Source organism: Ambystoma mexicanum, chromosome 4q (assembly GCF_040938575.1).
Source record: "Ambystoma mexicanum isolate Mex_15411 chromosome 4q, UKY_AmexF1_1, whole genome shotgun sequence".
Classification (NCBI taxonomy): domain Eukaryota; kingdom Metazoa; phylum Chordata; class Amphibia; order Caudata; family Ambystomatidae; genus Ambystoma; species Ambystoma mexicanum.
In genome coordinates this window covers 325,855,452-325,871,785 of record NC_090928.1, presented here as the reverse complement: position 1 = coordinate 325,871,785, position 16,334 = coordinate 325,855,452, and the positions used below count along the sequence as shown (strand labels likewise).

Sequence of the window (16,334 nt, the reverse complement as noted above, 5' to 3'; positions counted from 1 at the left end):
GAAGGTGGTATAACCCTTGGAGGACCTGCAGGCTTTCCCCCTGAAGGAATGAAAGGACAGACGTTGCTGCAGGTTACCCGAGTGAACGTGCCGTCTCCGTGTCAGTCTTGACGATTTGGAATGACTCATCAATAGTCTTGCCAAATAGGTTTTCTCCATCAAATGGCATTTCCAACACCTTAGATTCAACGTCTGGCATCAAGTTGGTGGCTTTCAGCCAACCCTGCCGACGAAGGGACACTCGTTTGCCTATTTGACAGAACTCAGTATCTATGATGGACAACGCCACTGTGATGGCTTGGTCTGAGGCCGCTTCCCCTTCCTGGAACAACACAAAAGCTTCTGCCTTCTTGTCATTGGGTAGGAAGTCCAGGATAGGGCCCAGTTTATACCACAGTTCCCAATCGTAGCAGGACAAGATGGCCAAGGTCTGAGCGGCCTTAATGGTGCTGGCAGCCATGTAGATAATCCTCTTCCCCATAGCGTCCAGCTTCTTCCCCTCCTGGTCTGGGGGCACCATGGACGAGGACAACGGGTTGGCAAAGAGTTTCCTGGCCGCGGCTGAGTCCACAGAGTCAGGTGAAGGCTGGGACCTCAGGCACTTGGGGGCCGATCCAGGGACTCTGAATTTCTTCTCGAGCCTGTCCTGCTTGGGTGGAGCGGTGCTCGGATTCTTCAATAGGGCTAGGCCTTCATCCCAGATATTGTCCAACAAGGGGACAGACAGGATGCTCTTCCATTTGTACTCATGACGTTGATAAAGGGATCTTTCTTTTTTCGTCGTCTCAGGCACAAATTGGAAAAATTCTGATGCCCTCAAGTGGAAGGAGCAGACCTCATCAGGCAGAGAGGCCCTGCACGGATCATCCGCACCTGCTGGTTCCCAGTCTGATGGCACAAAGTCATCAGCCTTGTCAGTGTCCATCGCTGTAGCTGCCGTATCTGTGCCCGTGTGCACGGAAGGATCCCCAGTTGGGGTCAAGTCTCGAGCTGGAGGCAGCAGAGGTCGTGTTGGTTGACTCCTTGTACGAGCAGGGTCCTTTGACTTGGGCTGCTGGGAAGTGGTCTTGGGGGACTCCCAGACACAGCAGGGCCTGGTGTGGGTGGTAGTCTGCAAAATTTTGATACCAGCGTGGTCAGAATGTCCAAAGACACATCACTGGGCTGAGGTGTGGAAGGAATGAGAGGTGGTGGCTTCGGGCTGCTGCACCTCTTCTGGGAAGGTAGGCGACAGGGTTCGCCCCGCGGTGACCCACCTACAGATAACGGTCCCTGCCCCTGTTCATGGTCCAGATAGCCTTCAGAGGCAGGTCGTCATCGCCCTCATTGGAGCCGGTATAAGCCCCTTGTCCTGTACCCCTACTAGAGGTTAGACGAGCCTTACTCTTTCCCCTCTCTGGAGACTTCAGGGGGCAGGGGGGGAGCGGCTGCTGTCCCCATTCCAGGGGTCTTCGCCACACTGCAGAAGCAGTCTCACGCATTGCCGGTACAGACGCCATTGGAGCAATCATCACCACGACTGTGGACCCCACCCTTGTGGTCTGCTTTCCCTTTCGCAGTAGAAGTAGTGGTCATCGACGAGTACATCGGTGGAATCATCGATGGGGTGGTGACAGAAGTTGCTGTCGATGCAGTCGTGGCCGTTGACGATATTGATGGCTTTGCTGGTCGAGATGCTGATGGTGTCCCCGAGGCAGACAGCAATGGGCCAACTTTAGATCTCTCCATCGCCTTGTCTACCGTTGGTAAGCATAGTTTCAAAGGAGTCAAGGACTTTCTCTTAGAGGGACCGACCCTCACCGGTAGGCTCCCTGTGGATGTGGTCGGTGACGGCAACCTCGTCCTTCCCAGGGCCCCACTCGCGGCAAACCCAGTGGGATCAGTGGCGTACAGACTTGCCTTCTTTTGGACCCCCGAGGGTGGAGCGTCCTCAAAAGGACCTCAACCTCTTTTCTGAGGGAGTTTGTTCATGGGACCAGTCGGTCCTCTGGGAAGCGTGACCATGCCCAGAGGCCGAATCAGAGGCCTTAACCGAGTTTAACCACACTGCCAGCCTGCTGTAGCAATCCTTCTTGGTCTTTTACGAAAAACCATGGCAGACCTTGCATCCCTCCTCAATGTGGTCCGGATGCAGGCAATAGAATTGTGTGGTATCGATCCTGCACATACACGTTTTAGTCCACATTTCATGAAGAGTTTGAAGTCACATCTCTTCTGCTCAGTCATGGTGCAAAGGCGCAAAGTAGGCCCAAGCCCAGGCCCTCTTGAAACTCAGTTAAAGATCCTCAATGTAGTATGACCTTTGCTGACCGCGGGTCCCAAATTACCAGTAGTCTACTTCTAGTCGAACGATAAATCCCCAAATCAGTCAAAATTTTATAGAATTCACCGAAAAAATTACAAATATTAGAAAATAGCTCAGAGTATCAAGAGGACTGCGAACACTGCAGCGTGTGGTAAAAATCTGAAGATGGCCACCAAGGGTGGAGCTTAAGGAGAGGACTGTCAGTGGACGGGGGCAGTACGACCAGAAGTACAGTGATTGGTTTAGAGGAGAAATTCAAGCGAAAGTGAAACTATTTTTTTTTCTACCCAGGATGTTCAGCCGGACGACGGAATATTCATGAGCATGTGAATCCATGCCAGATTCCATGCTGGAGAATGTATGTTTCTGGTGTGTGTCTCCCTCATCCCAGTACAAAAGTGGTGTATACTGGGAGAGGCGTTATGCAACAGATAGGGACTGGACTGGTAATAACCTATAAAGGACTGGGGGACGTCAGATTAATCAGAAAAGGGAAATGGAAAATACTGTGTCTCACCCCAGGGTGCCTCATCCCCACTCCCAAAGTCTCCTCCACCCAGGTGATCCTCTCTCCCATATCCACGCCCAGGATCCGATAGCAGTGGCCTTTCCCTCGCCCCCTGGGAGAAGGATATGTTGGGGAAGAAGTGAGGAAGCCCTCATATTCCTCACACTACCCATCACTTCTCTTAATCTTATGGAGAAGCACACTGTTTTTCCTTTATGGATTGGATAGTGTGAAAAAAAAATCATGGCAGATGGACATTAGTATGAGAAGTTGTGTAAAATTTGATATTTTAGAGGTGTATTCCTCCCCATGTTGAAAATTGTAATCATATTTCTGAAGCGTGTATCTGCTTAGATTCACATACTATGTATAGGCCGACATCTAGTGGTAGTCACAGAGTATTACATTATTTGTTTTCAAAACTCAAAAAGGGACATAGACAGGGCGTGTCAGTAATACTATGCCTTATGCGACATCCACTGTACCCCATGGTCCTTCACGCGTCGAGGTCCCTCAGATTGTTTTGTTTCCGACATGATGTAATACAGATGTAGTAGTACACATGTAATAAACCAGATAAGTGATAAAGCCAGAAAAACAACTATGCAACTTCTACTCCAAGCGGGGAGGAAGGGTGAGCGTATGTGACTTTAGACAGATACAAGCATCAGAAAAAGGATTACGGTGAGTAATGTATTCCTTCTGAGGCTTGTGGCTCTGCTTAGATCACATGCTATGCATAGACTAGCGAGCAGTATCTGGAGAAGGTGGTGTACGGGAGCAAATAGATGTTTTAGCACTGCTTGTCCCACCTGTGAATTTGATTTAGAATGTGTGTCAATGCAGTAAAAAGGTATGAATGGAACTATATGTAGCTGCTTCACAAATGGCATCTAGAGGGACGTTTGCAATAAATGCCAAAGTAGCTCCTGTACCTCCGGTAGAATGAGCTCTTGGGGTGAAAGGCAGGGTTTTGTTTGATAGGGAGTTGTATGCATTTCGCTATCCATTTGGAGAGGGCGTTCTTTGAAACGTGATCACCCTCCCAGGGGCTATGGAGACAAACAGTTGATCTGTTTTTCTTAGCGGTTTTGTCTTGTTTACATAGTATAAAACTGCCCTCCTTACATCCAGTGTAAGGAGTTTTTTCTCAGCTGAGTTGGATGGATTTGGAAAGAAAGCGGGCAGTTCATTGTATTGGTTAACAAGGAACTTGGAAACGAAATGAGGTGAAAACCTAAGGTGTGTTCTAAGTGTGGATAACAAAGAAAGGATCTTGCACTGACAGAGCTTGTAGTTCACTAACCCGTCTTGTTGAGGTGATGGCTACTAGGAAAGCGGTCTTGTAGGTTAAGTGTTTGAGGCTGGATTTGTGCATATGCTTGAAGGGTGGACCCATGAGCTTTGAGAGTACAACATTAATAAAATAATTATTTAGCATTTATATAGCGCTTCGAACCCTCAGGCATCTGAGCACTGCTTATCATTACCCATGGTGTGTGGTGCTCATTTGTCGACCTCGGAGGGATGAAAAGCTGAGTTTGGCCCTGCCGGGATTCGAACCTGCATCAGCAGGCTCTGCACTGACGTTAAAGCGAGCGATCTACTCGCTGTGCTATCTGACTGGCGATACCTGGAGGCGGGTTTGGAAACGGGGTGGGGGTAAAGTCCCTTTACTCCCTCCATGAAAGCCTTAACAGGGACTTTTCACCAGGACACCTTGTTTTGTGAAGTGGTGTAGGCGGACAGAGCCACTGGGTGAACCTTGATGGGGTGAAATACTAGACCGGAGTCTAGTAAGTGGAGCATGTAGTCAAGAATGCGTGATGGGGTACATTCAATAGGGTTTACATCTTTTGATCGGCACCATATTACACAGCTTTTCCATTTGTTGAAGTAGCAGTGCCTGGCGTTAGGTTTGCGTGCCTCCTTGAGGCCATCCATACACCTTTGAGGTCATTAGAAGTGTCCACACTCTATGAATCCAGGAGCCAGGCTGCCAAGTTTATAGACTGAGCATGTGGGTGGAGTCCCCCCATGCTGGGATAGCATGTTGTAGGGGCACAGGAGTTTGCACACTGCCAGTTTGAGCAGATGTGGAAACCAGGGTTGTCTCGTCCACATAGGGGCTATTAGGATTAGTGTGGTACATTCCTGGTGCATCTTGTGCACTATCCTGCTGGGGAGTGGTGTCGAGGGGGGAAAAGCATAAGCACATTTCCCTGACCAGCTCATCAATAGGGCATTCCCCTTGGACTGTGGTTGGGGAACCCTGGATGCCAAGTCTGGGCATTGTGTATTTAGGCGAACAAGTCTAAAGGAGGATAACCCCCCAGGGAGAAGACTGTCTAAAATTCCTCTGTTGACTTGCCACTCATGTTCCTCGGCTAGAGTGTTTCTGCTTAGAGTGTATGCCAGAGCATAGAGTTCCCCTGGAACGTGTTGAGACACTAAGAAGATGTTCCGCTTCAGTGCCCACTTACACATTATTTGGGATAGCCTGGACAGACATGGAGTGTGTGTGCTTCCCCGCTTGCTTATGTAAAACATGGCAGTGGTGCTATCTGTGAGGACATGCACCGTTTGGCCTGTTAAGATGCAACTGTAAAGCTTGTAGGGCTTTGCGTACTGCTAGCAGTTCCAGAAGGTTGATGTGGTTCTGGGCTGTGTGCATTGAAGGTAATGGGCTCCCCATCCGGAGAATGGGGCGTCTGTTGAAAGTATCGCTTGGATTGGCGGATTGTGAAAGGGTTTTTCCCTGTAATAGATTTTCCTTTGACCACAAACTAAGTGTTTCTAGTAGGGTTAGCGAAACAATCACTAGAATAGTCCCACTGATCGCTTGGCTGACATTGTTTTGCTAACCATTACTGCATTGGGTGCATGCACAGCTGTGCATGTGGGACTAGATAAATACATAGCAGGCACATTGCCTTGTGAACGGTTATTTGGCGATCGGCGGAATAATGAGGTATCTGCAGCAGCATGTTTATAACTTTTTCATTTGAGGGGAAGACTAGCCCCTCTCGTCTTTATGATAGCTCCTAGGAACTGCTTGGTTTGGCTTGGAACCCCAATTGGAACAGAAGATTAGTTGTTCTTTTGGTATTTTGCTTGCAAATTTGGGGGGATTCCCCTTTTATCAGCCAGTTGTCCAGATAAGGGCACACTGGGATAGATTGCATAAGTGCACCGCCACTACCTTGGTGACTACCCTCAGAACTGAGGCTATGCCGAAGGGGAGCACCTTGAACTGGTAGTGTTGATGTGCTATTTTGAAGCGCAGGAATTTTCTGTATGCTGGGAACATTGAAATATGAATGTTGCCATGTAGCCCCCTCTGTTTTAGCAGGGGGATTGCTTCTTGTAGTGTTGTCATGCGTAACTTTTGTAGCTTGACATATTTTGCAGCTTGACGTGTGTTTGCAGGGCGCATTGTAAGGCCTTTCTTTGGCACAAGGAAGTATGTAGGAATAGATACCCTTGTTTACCTGGGACAATTTATATAGCGTCCATTTCCAGCAGTGCTTTGACCTCTTCTAGTAGGATGCGTTCTTCCTGCGTTGTTGGCCTCTGACTTGGCGGGTGGTCCGATGGTCTCTGTATGAGCTCTATACAATAGCCCCCCACGACGGTGGATAGTACCCACTTATCTGAGGTGATCCCCCTCCGATGTGTGGGTAAACTGAGAAATGCGACCTACTAGAGAGGCATGGGAGGGGAACTGGAGCGGGTCGTCATTGTTTTGGGGAGGTGGAGCCTGTTGTGAAACAATCTTCCAGGCTCTTTAAGATTTCTTAATATAAGTTTATTCCATCTTCCTTGTTACAGTTTCATCTTCCTTGTTACAGTTTCACATGAAAGACAGATAGGACATAAGCTAAGACAAACACCGGCTCCCATCACCCAGGCAGGCTAGCTGCAACTGCCACTACACAGAACTCTCACTGAGAACATTCCATCATTCACTCATCAACAATCCACGTGACATCACAAGCTACCTCACATCAGACAGGCACAACACAACAGAGCCTCTGGTTGAGGAGGCTCTGCCTCTACTCCTAGACCTCCTGTGGCCCCATTGAAAATAATGCTGGGAGGATTGCCCCTGCGAGGAACCCCAAGATGACGTTTGTCCACCCTGACTATAGTCAGGAGCGTTGTGAATCTTGTCCTTGAAAATCAGCGTGTTGAACACGCCTCTTTTAACAAAGGGCTTGATAGTTGCCCATGGGTGTCATACTCTTCTTTAGCACTTTTCAGTGCGTCTGCAACCGCTTTCCCAAATAAGTCATTTGATTCTATTGGCATATTGAGAAGGGTTGTTCGAGTTTCCAGTTCAAAGCCGGATTGTTTTAATCAGGCATGATGATTAAAAAGAGAGCCCTCTGCTACTACACTGCCTGCATTATCTGTTGCATTCAGGTTATTTTTTAGGATGCAGTTGGCCACCTGTTTACCCTCGGCCACTTTGTTCAGGAGATGTGATTTAAAAGGCTCTGGGACAGACTCAATTTGTTGTAGCATTTTGTTCCATTTATGGCAGTTGTAACTAGCCAAGATGGCCATTTGCGATTCTTACTTGGTATGCAGCCGAGGAAGCTACTTTCCTGACAACTGTATATATCTTTTTGCTCTCTTTATCGGGGGGGGAGGGGGGGGATGGGGAGGGGGGGCACAGCAGAGGCTAAGGGTGTGCCCGCCCTCCTTGTGGTGGTTACGACGAGCGAGTCAGGCTTTAATTGACCACTGATGTATAATGGTTTGGAGGGGGCTGGCCTGAGCATTTTCTCAATACAGGGGTTAATGGCCTCGTAAGGTTGGAGGTGAGTAGAGAAGGCTGAATGCGCCTCTGAATGGACTGCAAGGGGGGTATCAACTGTGCTGCGGACTTTATATCCCCAATTATATCTTCTACAAAGTCTTTGCTCACCTGTGCCTCTTGCGTATCAATTTTGAAATGTTCGGCAGCTTTTAGGAGGAGCTCATTGTACTGTAGCTGATATTCCACAGGGGAGTCAGCTACAGGTTGGTCATGATGGACCGGATATTGTTTGATGTAGACTTCATTGCTGTCCTCATAATACTGGTCTGAATCATATTGGTCACCTTGTGAACCAGGATCCTGAGAGCCTCAATGATCAATATAATAGAGATCTTGGGAAGTGTCCTGCGAGGTGCTGGGCTGGACGGTGTCCAATTGTGGTTTTTTGACAGTATTTTGGTCTTTAGCTGTCTCCCCTTGTGCGGGCCCTTGAAGGTTGGAAAGTTGATCAGGGTGGCAGTCAAAGAAGTCTACAAAGCATGACATTCTTCGCATTATTTTGTCAATTCTTTCTGGGGTCCATTGGCTGGAGCTAGGGAAACCTGAGGGTAGATGGTCTCTGATGTAGAGGGTTGTTTATGTTGCATGGCTCCTGGAAGGGTGTCCCTGGGGAGAGAGGTGTCCTTAGATTTTGAAATAGAGGGTGTTAGGAAAGATTTCCCTTGGGTGCAATTTTTCCTCCATTTGTGAACCCCCCACCCCCCAGACTTTCTGCTTTTGTTTAGCTTACCTAACTTGACTTTTTCCAGTGGAGCACATCCTTCAGCTGCACTCCTCTGGGCTTAGGCTCATTTGTTATGGGGAAACTGACACATACTTCAGGCTATCAGTACTTGGAAACTATGTTTCCCTTAGTCTTGGACTAAGTTGCCATTTCTTGGTAATATTTTATCTATGTTCCAAGTATCTTACTGTACCGCAAATAGGGGTCCTTTTGTTTTATGGACCTAGCCACCCTGTAAGGATTTTGTGGTGTTTGTACAAGTGAGTCTAGGACGAACTGGTGGCAGCAGTTTACTTTTAAAATATTTTTACTTTGTTTTTATGGACCATACCGCGTTTACTGCGTTCGGACCAAGACCGTGTTCAGTGCTGAAAATGGGTGGCAACAAAGTCTTTTCTTCTGTCCTTTGGCCATTTTTTTGTCCCTTTGCCTCCAGCCCCCCGGTCGTGGGTATTCCTTATTTGGGCATGCAGCCTGCCGTGAAAACCGCATATTTTGCAGACTCCTGCATGCCACATGTGCTAGTGCTTTAAGAAAGGCATAGCGTCAAAGTAAGACAGACACAAGTGATCACAGTTCAAGGGTGTTTATTAAACTGTAATAAGGGTGATGTAAACGCCTAATCTAAATCTAAGATGGGAGCAAGCTACGACCATCAAAAAATGATAATACCGTCCAGGTGGAGTCTAGTCCAATACAAGGACACATACTAAGAAACCTAATACCAATCCTTACCACTATGTTACAAAAGAGTGTAGGATAATGTTCACAAGAAAAGAAAGAACTGTTCACAAAATGATAAGTCAGGATGTTATGGCTGGGGTCTCCCTTCCCCATGTTTTTAGTACGGGACAAGACAGGACTCTCCAGCACAGCCCACTCTAGGGCTTCTCTGGCATGAGCTTACAGTTCCTTTCCACGATATCAGGCCCTTTTGTGCCAAAGTCTCTTCTTATGCAAAGTCTCTTACTGCAGAGGGCTTGATCTACCAAAACAACAAAACAAAAGTTCATCTGCTAACCTTTACGTCAAGTGATTACCCTTCACCCTTGAATCCCCACTCAGCTGGGCTCTGATCCTACTTTCAGTCGTCAGCCTCCCTGAGTCCGGCTCAGACCAACCACACACTGTGGACATCCCTCAGTCTGGTTCATACTTGTCATCACAATGTTGTTCACTTAGCTTCTTCAAAATATGGGATTCACCTCCCTTCAATTGTTATCTCCTTATTTTTAATATTCACAAGTCTCAACGTCTTTTTAAACAACCCCCCGGTTTAGTGAGAACGCCCTCATCCGAGCTCAGACATTCCAAAGCACTTGCCAATCTTAAACAGAGTCTTCCGAAGGGTGCTCTCGTCTAGCTTGGTCACTCTGTTAGGCTACGGCAAGTGCAGGTTTTCAAGATCACAGTTCACACAGTGCTCCAATAAGCCGGGCGCAAACACCCGTTTCACAATATCACCACTTCTGCAATGTGTCAAGGACTTTCGATTGTATAAGGGATTTGGCTTGACCCTGGTATGACCACTTTAACACCTTATACCGGCCTTTCCTATGGCCTCTTGGTACCCGTTTCATTCTTCCCAATGTTCAATACAGTCTCTTTGTTCCTAAGAGGGGTATCTGCTAGAGACCTTCGACTGAGTGACCACGTGGCGCAGGACCACGCTATCTCTGGTACCAAGTTTGTTCACAAAAGACCTCTTGTTTAATGATGATCTTAATGTTGCTACTACAACCTTGAGCCTAACACAGTCCGGTTGACTATCCGGTTCTTACGACTCACGGCTGTGCTAAACTCATTGGTGGTTCCTTTGCTGCTGGAGTCATGGACGGTACCACGATGGCAACCGCATCTTCCCACCCTGGCTATCAGTGCGGGAGGGTTCCATGTACCGCTGACATCCGCCACACCATTTGCCAGCTGCAATTCCTGGTGTTATGTTTCTTTCATCAGAGGCTTCGCGGGTCTCGGTTGAAAAGGCCAAGGGCAACCCGCTCCTTGATGTCCTTTCAGGTCTTGCTGCCTTTGTCCTCTGTTTGAACTGCCATCCTGGAATGGCTGCTTCCTCGTGAGTTCGGCCTTGCTCGGAGTGTGCTTGTGTTCCTCCTTTTATTCCTATGGGGAAGGGAAAGGGTAGTCAGGTGTGTGTAGTTGTCGGCAATTGCCTGACCCTTGTGTTGGGACATGTCAGGTTAATGGCAGGATGGGGAAAATGTGTCACAAGGAAGGGGACACAGAGTCTCAACCTTCAGTGCCCCACTTCCACTCCCTGAAGACCCCTCATGTAGGTGATCCTCCCGCACTGGTCCACCCCCAGGAAATGGATCCAATAGCGATGGCCGTGTCCTGGCTACCTGGATGATCGATCCCCAGGGACTAGCGAGTGAGACACCTTCAGGTTTCTCTCAGTGCCCAGGAAGAGGTTTGGGACTGCGGTTCCCAGTCCACACCGCTAGTGCCAGTATGTCTGGTAGTCATGACAGGAACCACTGTGGGCCATGATTGGACCACGCCTGGCATGCATGCAAGAGAGCAGATCTTACATTGGCTATCTGAGATATGAGAAGGGCCTCTGCATCCATTCCAAGTCGATCAAATGAAGTTCACAACAAACTTCATAAGGAGCCAAGTATCCTTAACGAAAGAGCAGACTCGAGGAATTGCTGGTGATGTGCTACAAAGGTTTGGCACCCTGACCACTCTGTTGTCCCGTCTGACTCCTGCTTTTGAAGGAGTAAGGGTGCTTCGCCCCATTGGAGTAGTGGGAACTACTCTCGGCACCTCCTATTTACCCAAAGTGTTCCTGGGCCATCCAGTGAACTGTCCAGCTCTAACCCAGGGTATCGCACATGAACCCCGCCATTCAGAGTTGAGACTCAAGACTTCGGGAATCGCTTTGCTGTGGCCCTTAGCCCTCTCCTGAAAGAAATCCTTGTCCTGGCTCCACTGGGTCACGATTAATGAGAGTGCCCCATGCTGCAAGCTTTTGCGGTCCTTGTGTCGCCTGCTGTGGTAACTGTCGCTGAAAGTGCCTGCAGATCTGCCCCACTGTGTCCTGAGACGTGCTGCACCGGAACTATCCTTCTCCTTTCTTCGAAAGCTGAGTAAAGGCCACGGACGATCGTCCCGCTCCGCAGCCACTGAGAGCCGGAGGGTCCTGAAACTGCAGGGTTAACACCTGCAAGCGAAGTGGCTAGACAGCCAAAGTTTGGTCCGGACTGTGTTGAGGGTCGGTGAGTACTTTCATCACTTACGGGTGGCCCACTGGCACAATGTCTTTTTTCTCACGAGAATCCCTTAAAAGATACTCACCTTGGCTGGGTTAGCCTGTGCTCCCGAGCTATTTCAGAACTCCGAAAGTCGCTGTATCCGCAAGGGTAGACCCCCCTCTAGGAAAATAAACATATACTTCACGCCGGAAACCCCTTCCTGAGCAGCTACAGCCTCCTGAAGAGAACCCACTTTTCATTTTACGCCTGACTGCGCGTTGTTAACGCACTACAGTACTTTGAGGACCTTTACCTTGAGACCGTGTGAGCCTCAACAGTCGACGAAGCGGTCGAATTTCGACAATGGGAGTAGGGGGGTGCTTTGTGTGGCATGCAATGTGGGTGCTTGAGCCGGCGGGTGTCGTCTCCGTAGCAGGACCGCCAGCCTGCCTGATGGAGTCGGGGGCTCACATATGGGAAACAGTCTAGTCCCGATCGCCCTCGGCGTCACTTAGGACGCCGACATCGCCAGACGCTCCCTCCACCTCCATAGCGGCTTCAGCCTGCATGGTGTGATGGGTCCAGCGCTGTTTTACGGTTCTTTAACGTCTTATGCGAATAGTTTGCAAAACTTGCAATGTTTTTTGGGATGGTCCCTGGGGAGACTGAGGTTACACACCTTGTGCGAGTCCTTCCAGGGAAACATCCTGTTATAGGAAGGGTGACATTTAAAGGGTGCGTTTTCCATAATATGGAAAGATGGCAACCAACCATGGAAAAGGAAAAATAGAGAAACAAGCATTCTCTAAAGAAAAGACAGACATGCCCTCCCCCCACTCACTCCCAACTGTGAAGGTCTGAGGCCCGTTGAGGCCTAGATAGGCCGCAGTCAAAGTTCATCGAGACGGTACAAGTAGTCGTCGTCAATTAATCCATCCTTGAAAGCAGTCGTGGAAGACCTTGCATTAGTATGGCCATCGAAAGGAAAGAAAGAAGTCTACATTTGAACTCGTATACATAAATTTGTTAGCCAGAAAGAAGGAACTCTGAAACTTGTGTCCAACTATGATGGTGGAAAAAAACAATCTAAGGGACATTGACGCCTGAAGGACCATGGGTACAGTGGATGTCACTAGTGTTAGCATTACTGACATGCCCAGTCGACGTCCCTTTTCGAGTTTCAAAAACAAATAATGTAATACTCAGCGACTACCACTAGATGATGGCCTATGCACAGCAGGCGATCTAAGAAGATCCAGAAGCCTCAGAAGTATATATAATCAAAGAAGAGCACTCGAAGAAATATCCATTTCCATATCAGCCTGGTACTGTCCACAAGGGAAGTCCATCTCCAAAATGCTGGGCAATTCACCTCCATACAAATGTACCACCAGCAACCATGGATGCATGTTTGTCTTGTAGGGTGTCATCAATGAAGTGTGGCTGCAATGCAGTCGCTCTCTAGGCACATAGAATTTAGGGGGAACCACGGGCGTTCTAAATTGGCAAGAATTGTAGGAGTCCCCCAACTGAGAAAGAACATGGACAAATATTGTTATAATGATCAATGTTCTATTACTGTCAATTTTGTTCACAAGAAAAATGAATTCTATCAAGGATGAAATCAGGTTGCTGTAGTATTATACATTTACTTTTCTTGTTTTATCTTTGTGTGATAAATAAGCCCGGTTTTATTATTTGTATGACAATTGTGTACTGACTAATGATGGTTTTTCACAGTGAGATCTACCATCGGCAGCAGCATGTTTGTTCTGTTGACAATCTCCACTCCTTTGTGCTCCCTCATCGTGACATAAAGGTGGGCACTCTCTTAATGTACTGGCTGCCTCATTAGACTCACTCTCTGTGCCTCATCAGGCCAGACCTTATGGAAATGAAACTTCTACTAAATACGGTCGGCTCCGGCATACCCTTACAGGGACTGTTATCTCATAGTGCAGTGAGGACTACGCTAGTAAGTTGTTTACCAAATTATTCCTGCTATAATCATATGGCATAGAGGAACTGAGTCAGAACAACAGGGCCAACTATTGAAGGTTCTTCTAGGAGCATTTTTTAAAGTGGCAGTGATGAGGCAAATAGCAAGATGTTCATATGTACAAAGGATATGATTAGCGCAATAAAATCCAAGTTTTATATTAAAACTAGAAGTGCTATATATATATATATATATATATAAGTGCAGGGAAGGCGGCAGGCACTCCAGGAAGTGGTCTTGCATGCAAAAATCACGGCAAAACACTGAGGCAGCAAACCACTTATGTCAGCCAAAAAATGTTCTTTAATTAATCAATTGTCCAGGACAGAAAAGAAAACAGCACGAAAATGACGAGAATTTGGGGATGCAAGCTGGGGAATTAAATACGTGACTGTCTTTTTTTAATATTATGGTTTTGTAGCATGACATGTTCTACTGTTCAACCAGGCGGTAAGAGTGCACCCTGCCGACTCTTATCTTTAAATAGGCAGCAAGAGCAGAAAAAGGAGACATCCAAGGTACTATCATGTATCCCTCGTTTACTTGGGGAGATAGCCGAACCCAGCGCCAGGTTCTCATAACTTATTCTTGGCCTTATTAAATTTGGCTTCCTATATTAATTTATAAAAGTGCTTTGACAACTGTTCTTCGGATAATAGCTCTACAAAAAAAATCCTGAAATAAATCAGTACTATGATTGCAAAACATTCAAATAAACAAAGCTATATTTTGAGGTTTTATTAAAGCAATCAAAGAGTGGGTCTCATGTACTTGAAAATGGATATACTGTTCAACAGTGATGATGCATTTAGCAAAAACTTTAAAATTAAACAATGAATGTAAAATCTAAGATGTATATGAAGTAAATGGGAATCTAACGATTATGCTTACTTGCAAAAAGCTCGACGTGTGGGGATTCCACTTTTCTTCGGGCCTTCCATGCCATGTGTTGAGAATGCTTAAACAAACCTAATGGAAAGCAAGAAAACTGTAAGTAGAAACTATTATCCAGGAATCAGATAAATAAAAATGTGTTGCATGAACGTCAATGCACCAAATACAGATGATGCAGTCTTTCTTCCAAATGTATGGCTTGCTGTGCTACATTTCTAGATAATATGGGTAGTATTTGGTGACTTTTGCTGTACTATCCAAACTAGTCTAAATAGAGCCAGACTGCCAAGAAGGGTGCAGTGGATGTTCTATAGAAAGTCATGAAACAATTCAAGGCAGTATATGTCTGGCACCAGATACACCCTGTGGATACAAAAACTCCATTCTTCTCACTAGTGCTTAACATGCATACATTGTACAATAGATTATGTATTTACACAGGAAATACATTCCATAGGTTTGGTTTCATGCAATACCATGTATGAGTGTATGGGGTTTGCCCTCCTATACCACTTTGGAAGCTGACGTTAGGAGCACATCAGTGCCCTGCTTAATAGGAAGGGTTAAGGAAGAAAATTTACATTTTTTGAAGATAACAAAGGTCCAGTGCATGATTATGGGTACCTGTCGGAATCTTACAAGGTAACAATTTGGGGGTAGATTTACCTATCTGAATCACGGGGTCCGGAGGGCTTTCCAGCATAAATCAAAGTACAAAGTTACCATAAGGGCCCTTGATTCACACACATGCATTCAGACCCTTGATTTATCCCAGGCAGACCCATAAGATGCATACAACTAGTTTAGAACATGTGGAAACTCTACAAGCTTTGCAGAACTATACATCCTGTATGCAGAAACACCAGAACCAATACAGAGATAAATTGGGTTGGATGTTGGCCTGGCTGCTAAGGGGGGAGGGCAATACTGGACCAATCACATCCCTCCTATGTCTCTCCAATGGGACACTGGTGTACACAAAGGAATACATTAAAGAGGGGCTTTCTAGAATACTAGAGATTTGTATAAGCAACCACCATTGTTAATTAAAAATAAATGGCTGATGGAGTAAATAACGATCATACAAGTAAATGAACACAAGATGATATCAATAAACTTGAGGAGATGTTTATTTTATAGGAGAAATAGACTGCTATCCAGCAAGGGAAATCACTTGATACATGCTGGTGAACTGAGGAGTCCTATGTTAAATATATGGACTTGTGGCACCCAAACCTGAAAAAGGTATTAATCAAAGCACTCCAAAATGAATAGGTTATGTAGGTCCAGTAATGAAGCAGTTATCACAGTGCCATCCAAGCAAGAGAAAGATTCCTCCGTTTGCTCATCCTGTCGGCCATCGTACTTGCTCAACATGGAATCCAAGATACTTAGCAAGGATCTTTTGTTCAGGACTTAGCAGTTTCTTCCCAAGTTAATTTATAGATCAATCAGGATTTGGTCAAGGACACAGCACAGGTGTGTACAGTGTTGCATGTCATTCAAGAAACTGGTCAACTACATGAAGACTTGACCGTCACCTCCCTGGATACCAATAAAGTATTTGATTCAGTGGGTTGCGGCCTTCATATTTCATGTCCTAAAATACATTCATTTGTGTACCGTAAGTAGAAGCTTGATCCCTCTGCTTTACAGTGAGCTTCTGAGAGGAGTGGAAACTGAGCGAGGAACCAGACAAGGTTGCTCTCTGTCCCCACTGTCTTGGCCTTAGTAGCAGAGCAACCGGCAAATCCGTTCTGGAGCAAAATGAAGGGTAAAGGCACAGATCTTTTGGGCAGTGAGCATATGGTGTGATATGCAACAAATCTGTTGCCGTTTCTTTGTGACACAGCACAATCTATGC

General features: G+C 46.6%; 1 protein-coding gene across 4 annotated transcripts in view; it reads right to left on the bottom strand.

Annotated features, from left to right (window-relative positions):
* Window positions 1-16,334, bottom strand: part of BIRC6 (baculoviral IAP repeat containing 6) — a 3,097,233-nt gene that overhangs the window by 46,556 nt on the left and 3,034,343 nt on the right. For all 4 annotated transcript variants that reach the window (XM_069607902.1, XM_069607904.1, XM_069607903.1 and 1 more), the window contains one exon: window positions 14,468-14,545. In XM_069607902.1, the coding sequence (XP_069464003.1) occupies window positions 14,468-14,545 (78 nt within the window). The remainder of the gene's footprint in view (window positions 1-14,467; window positions 14,546-16,334) is intronic.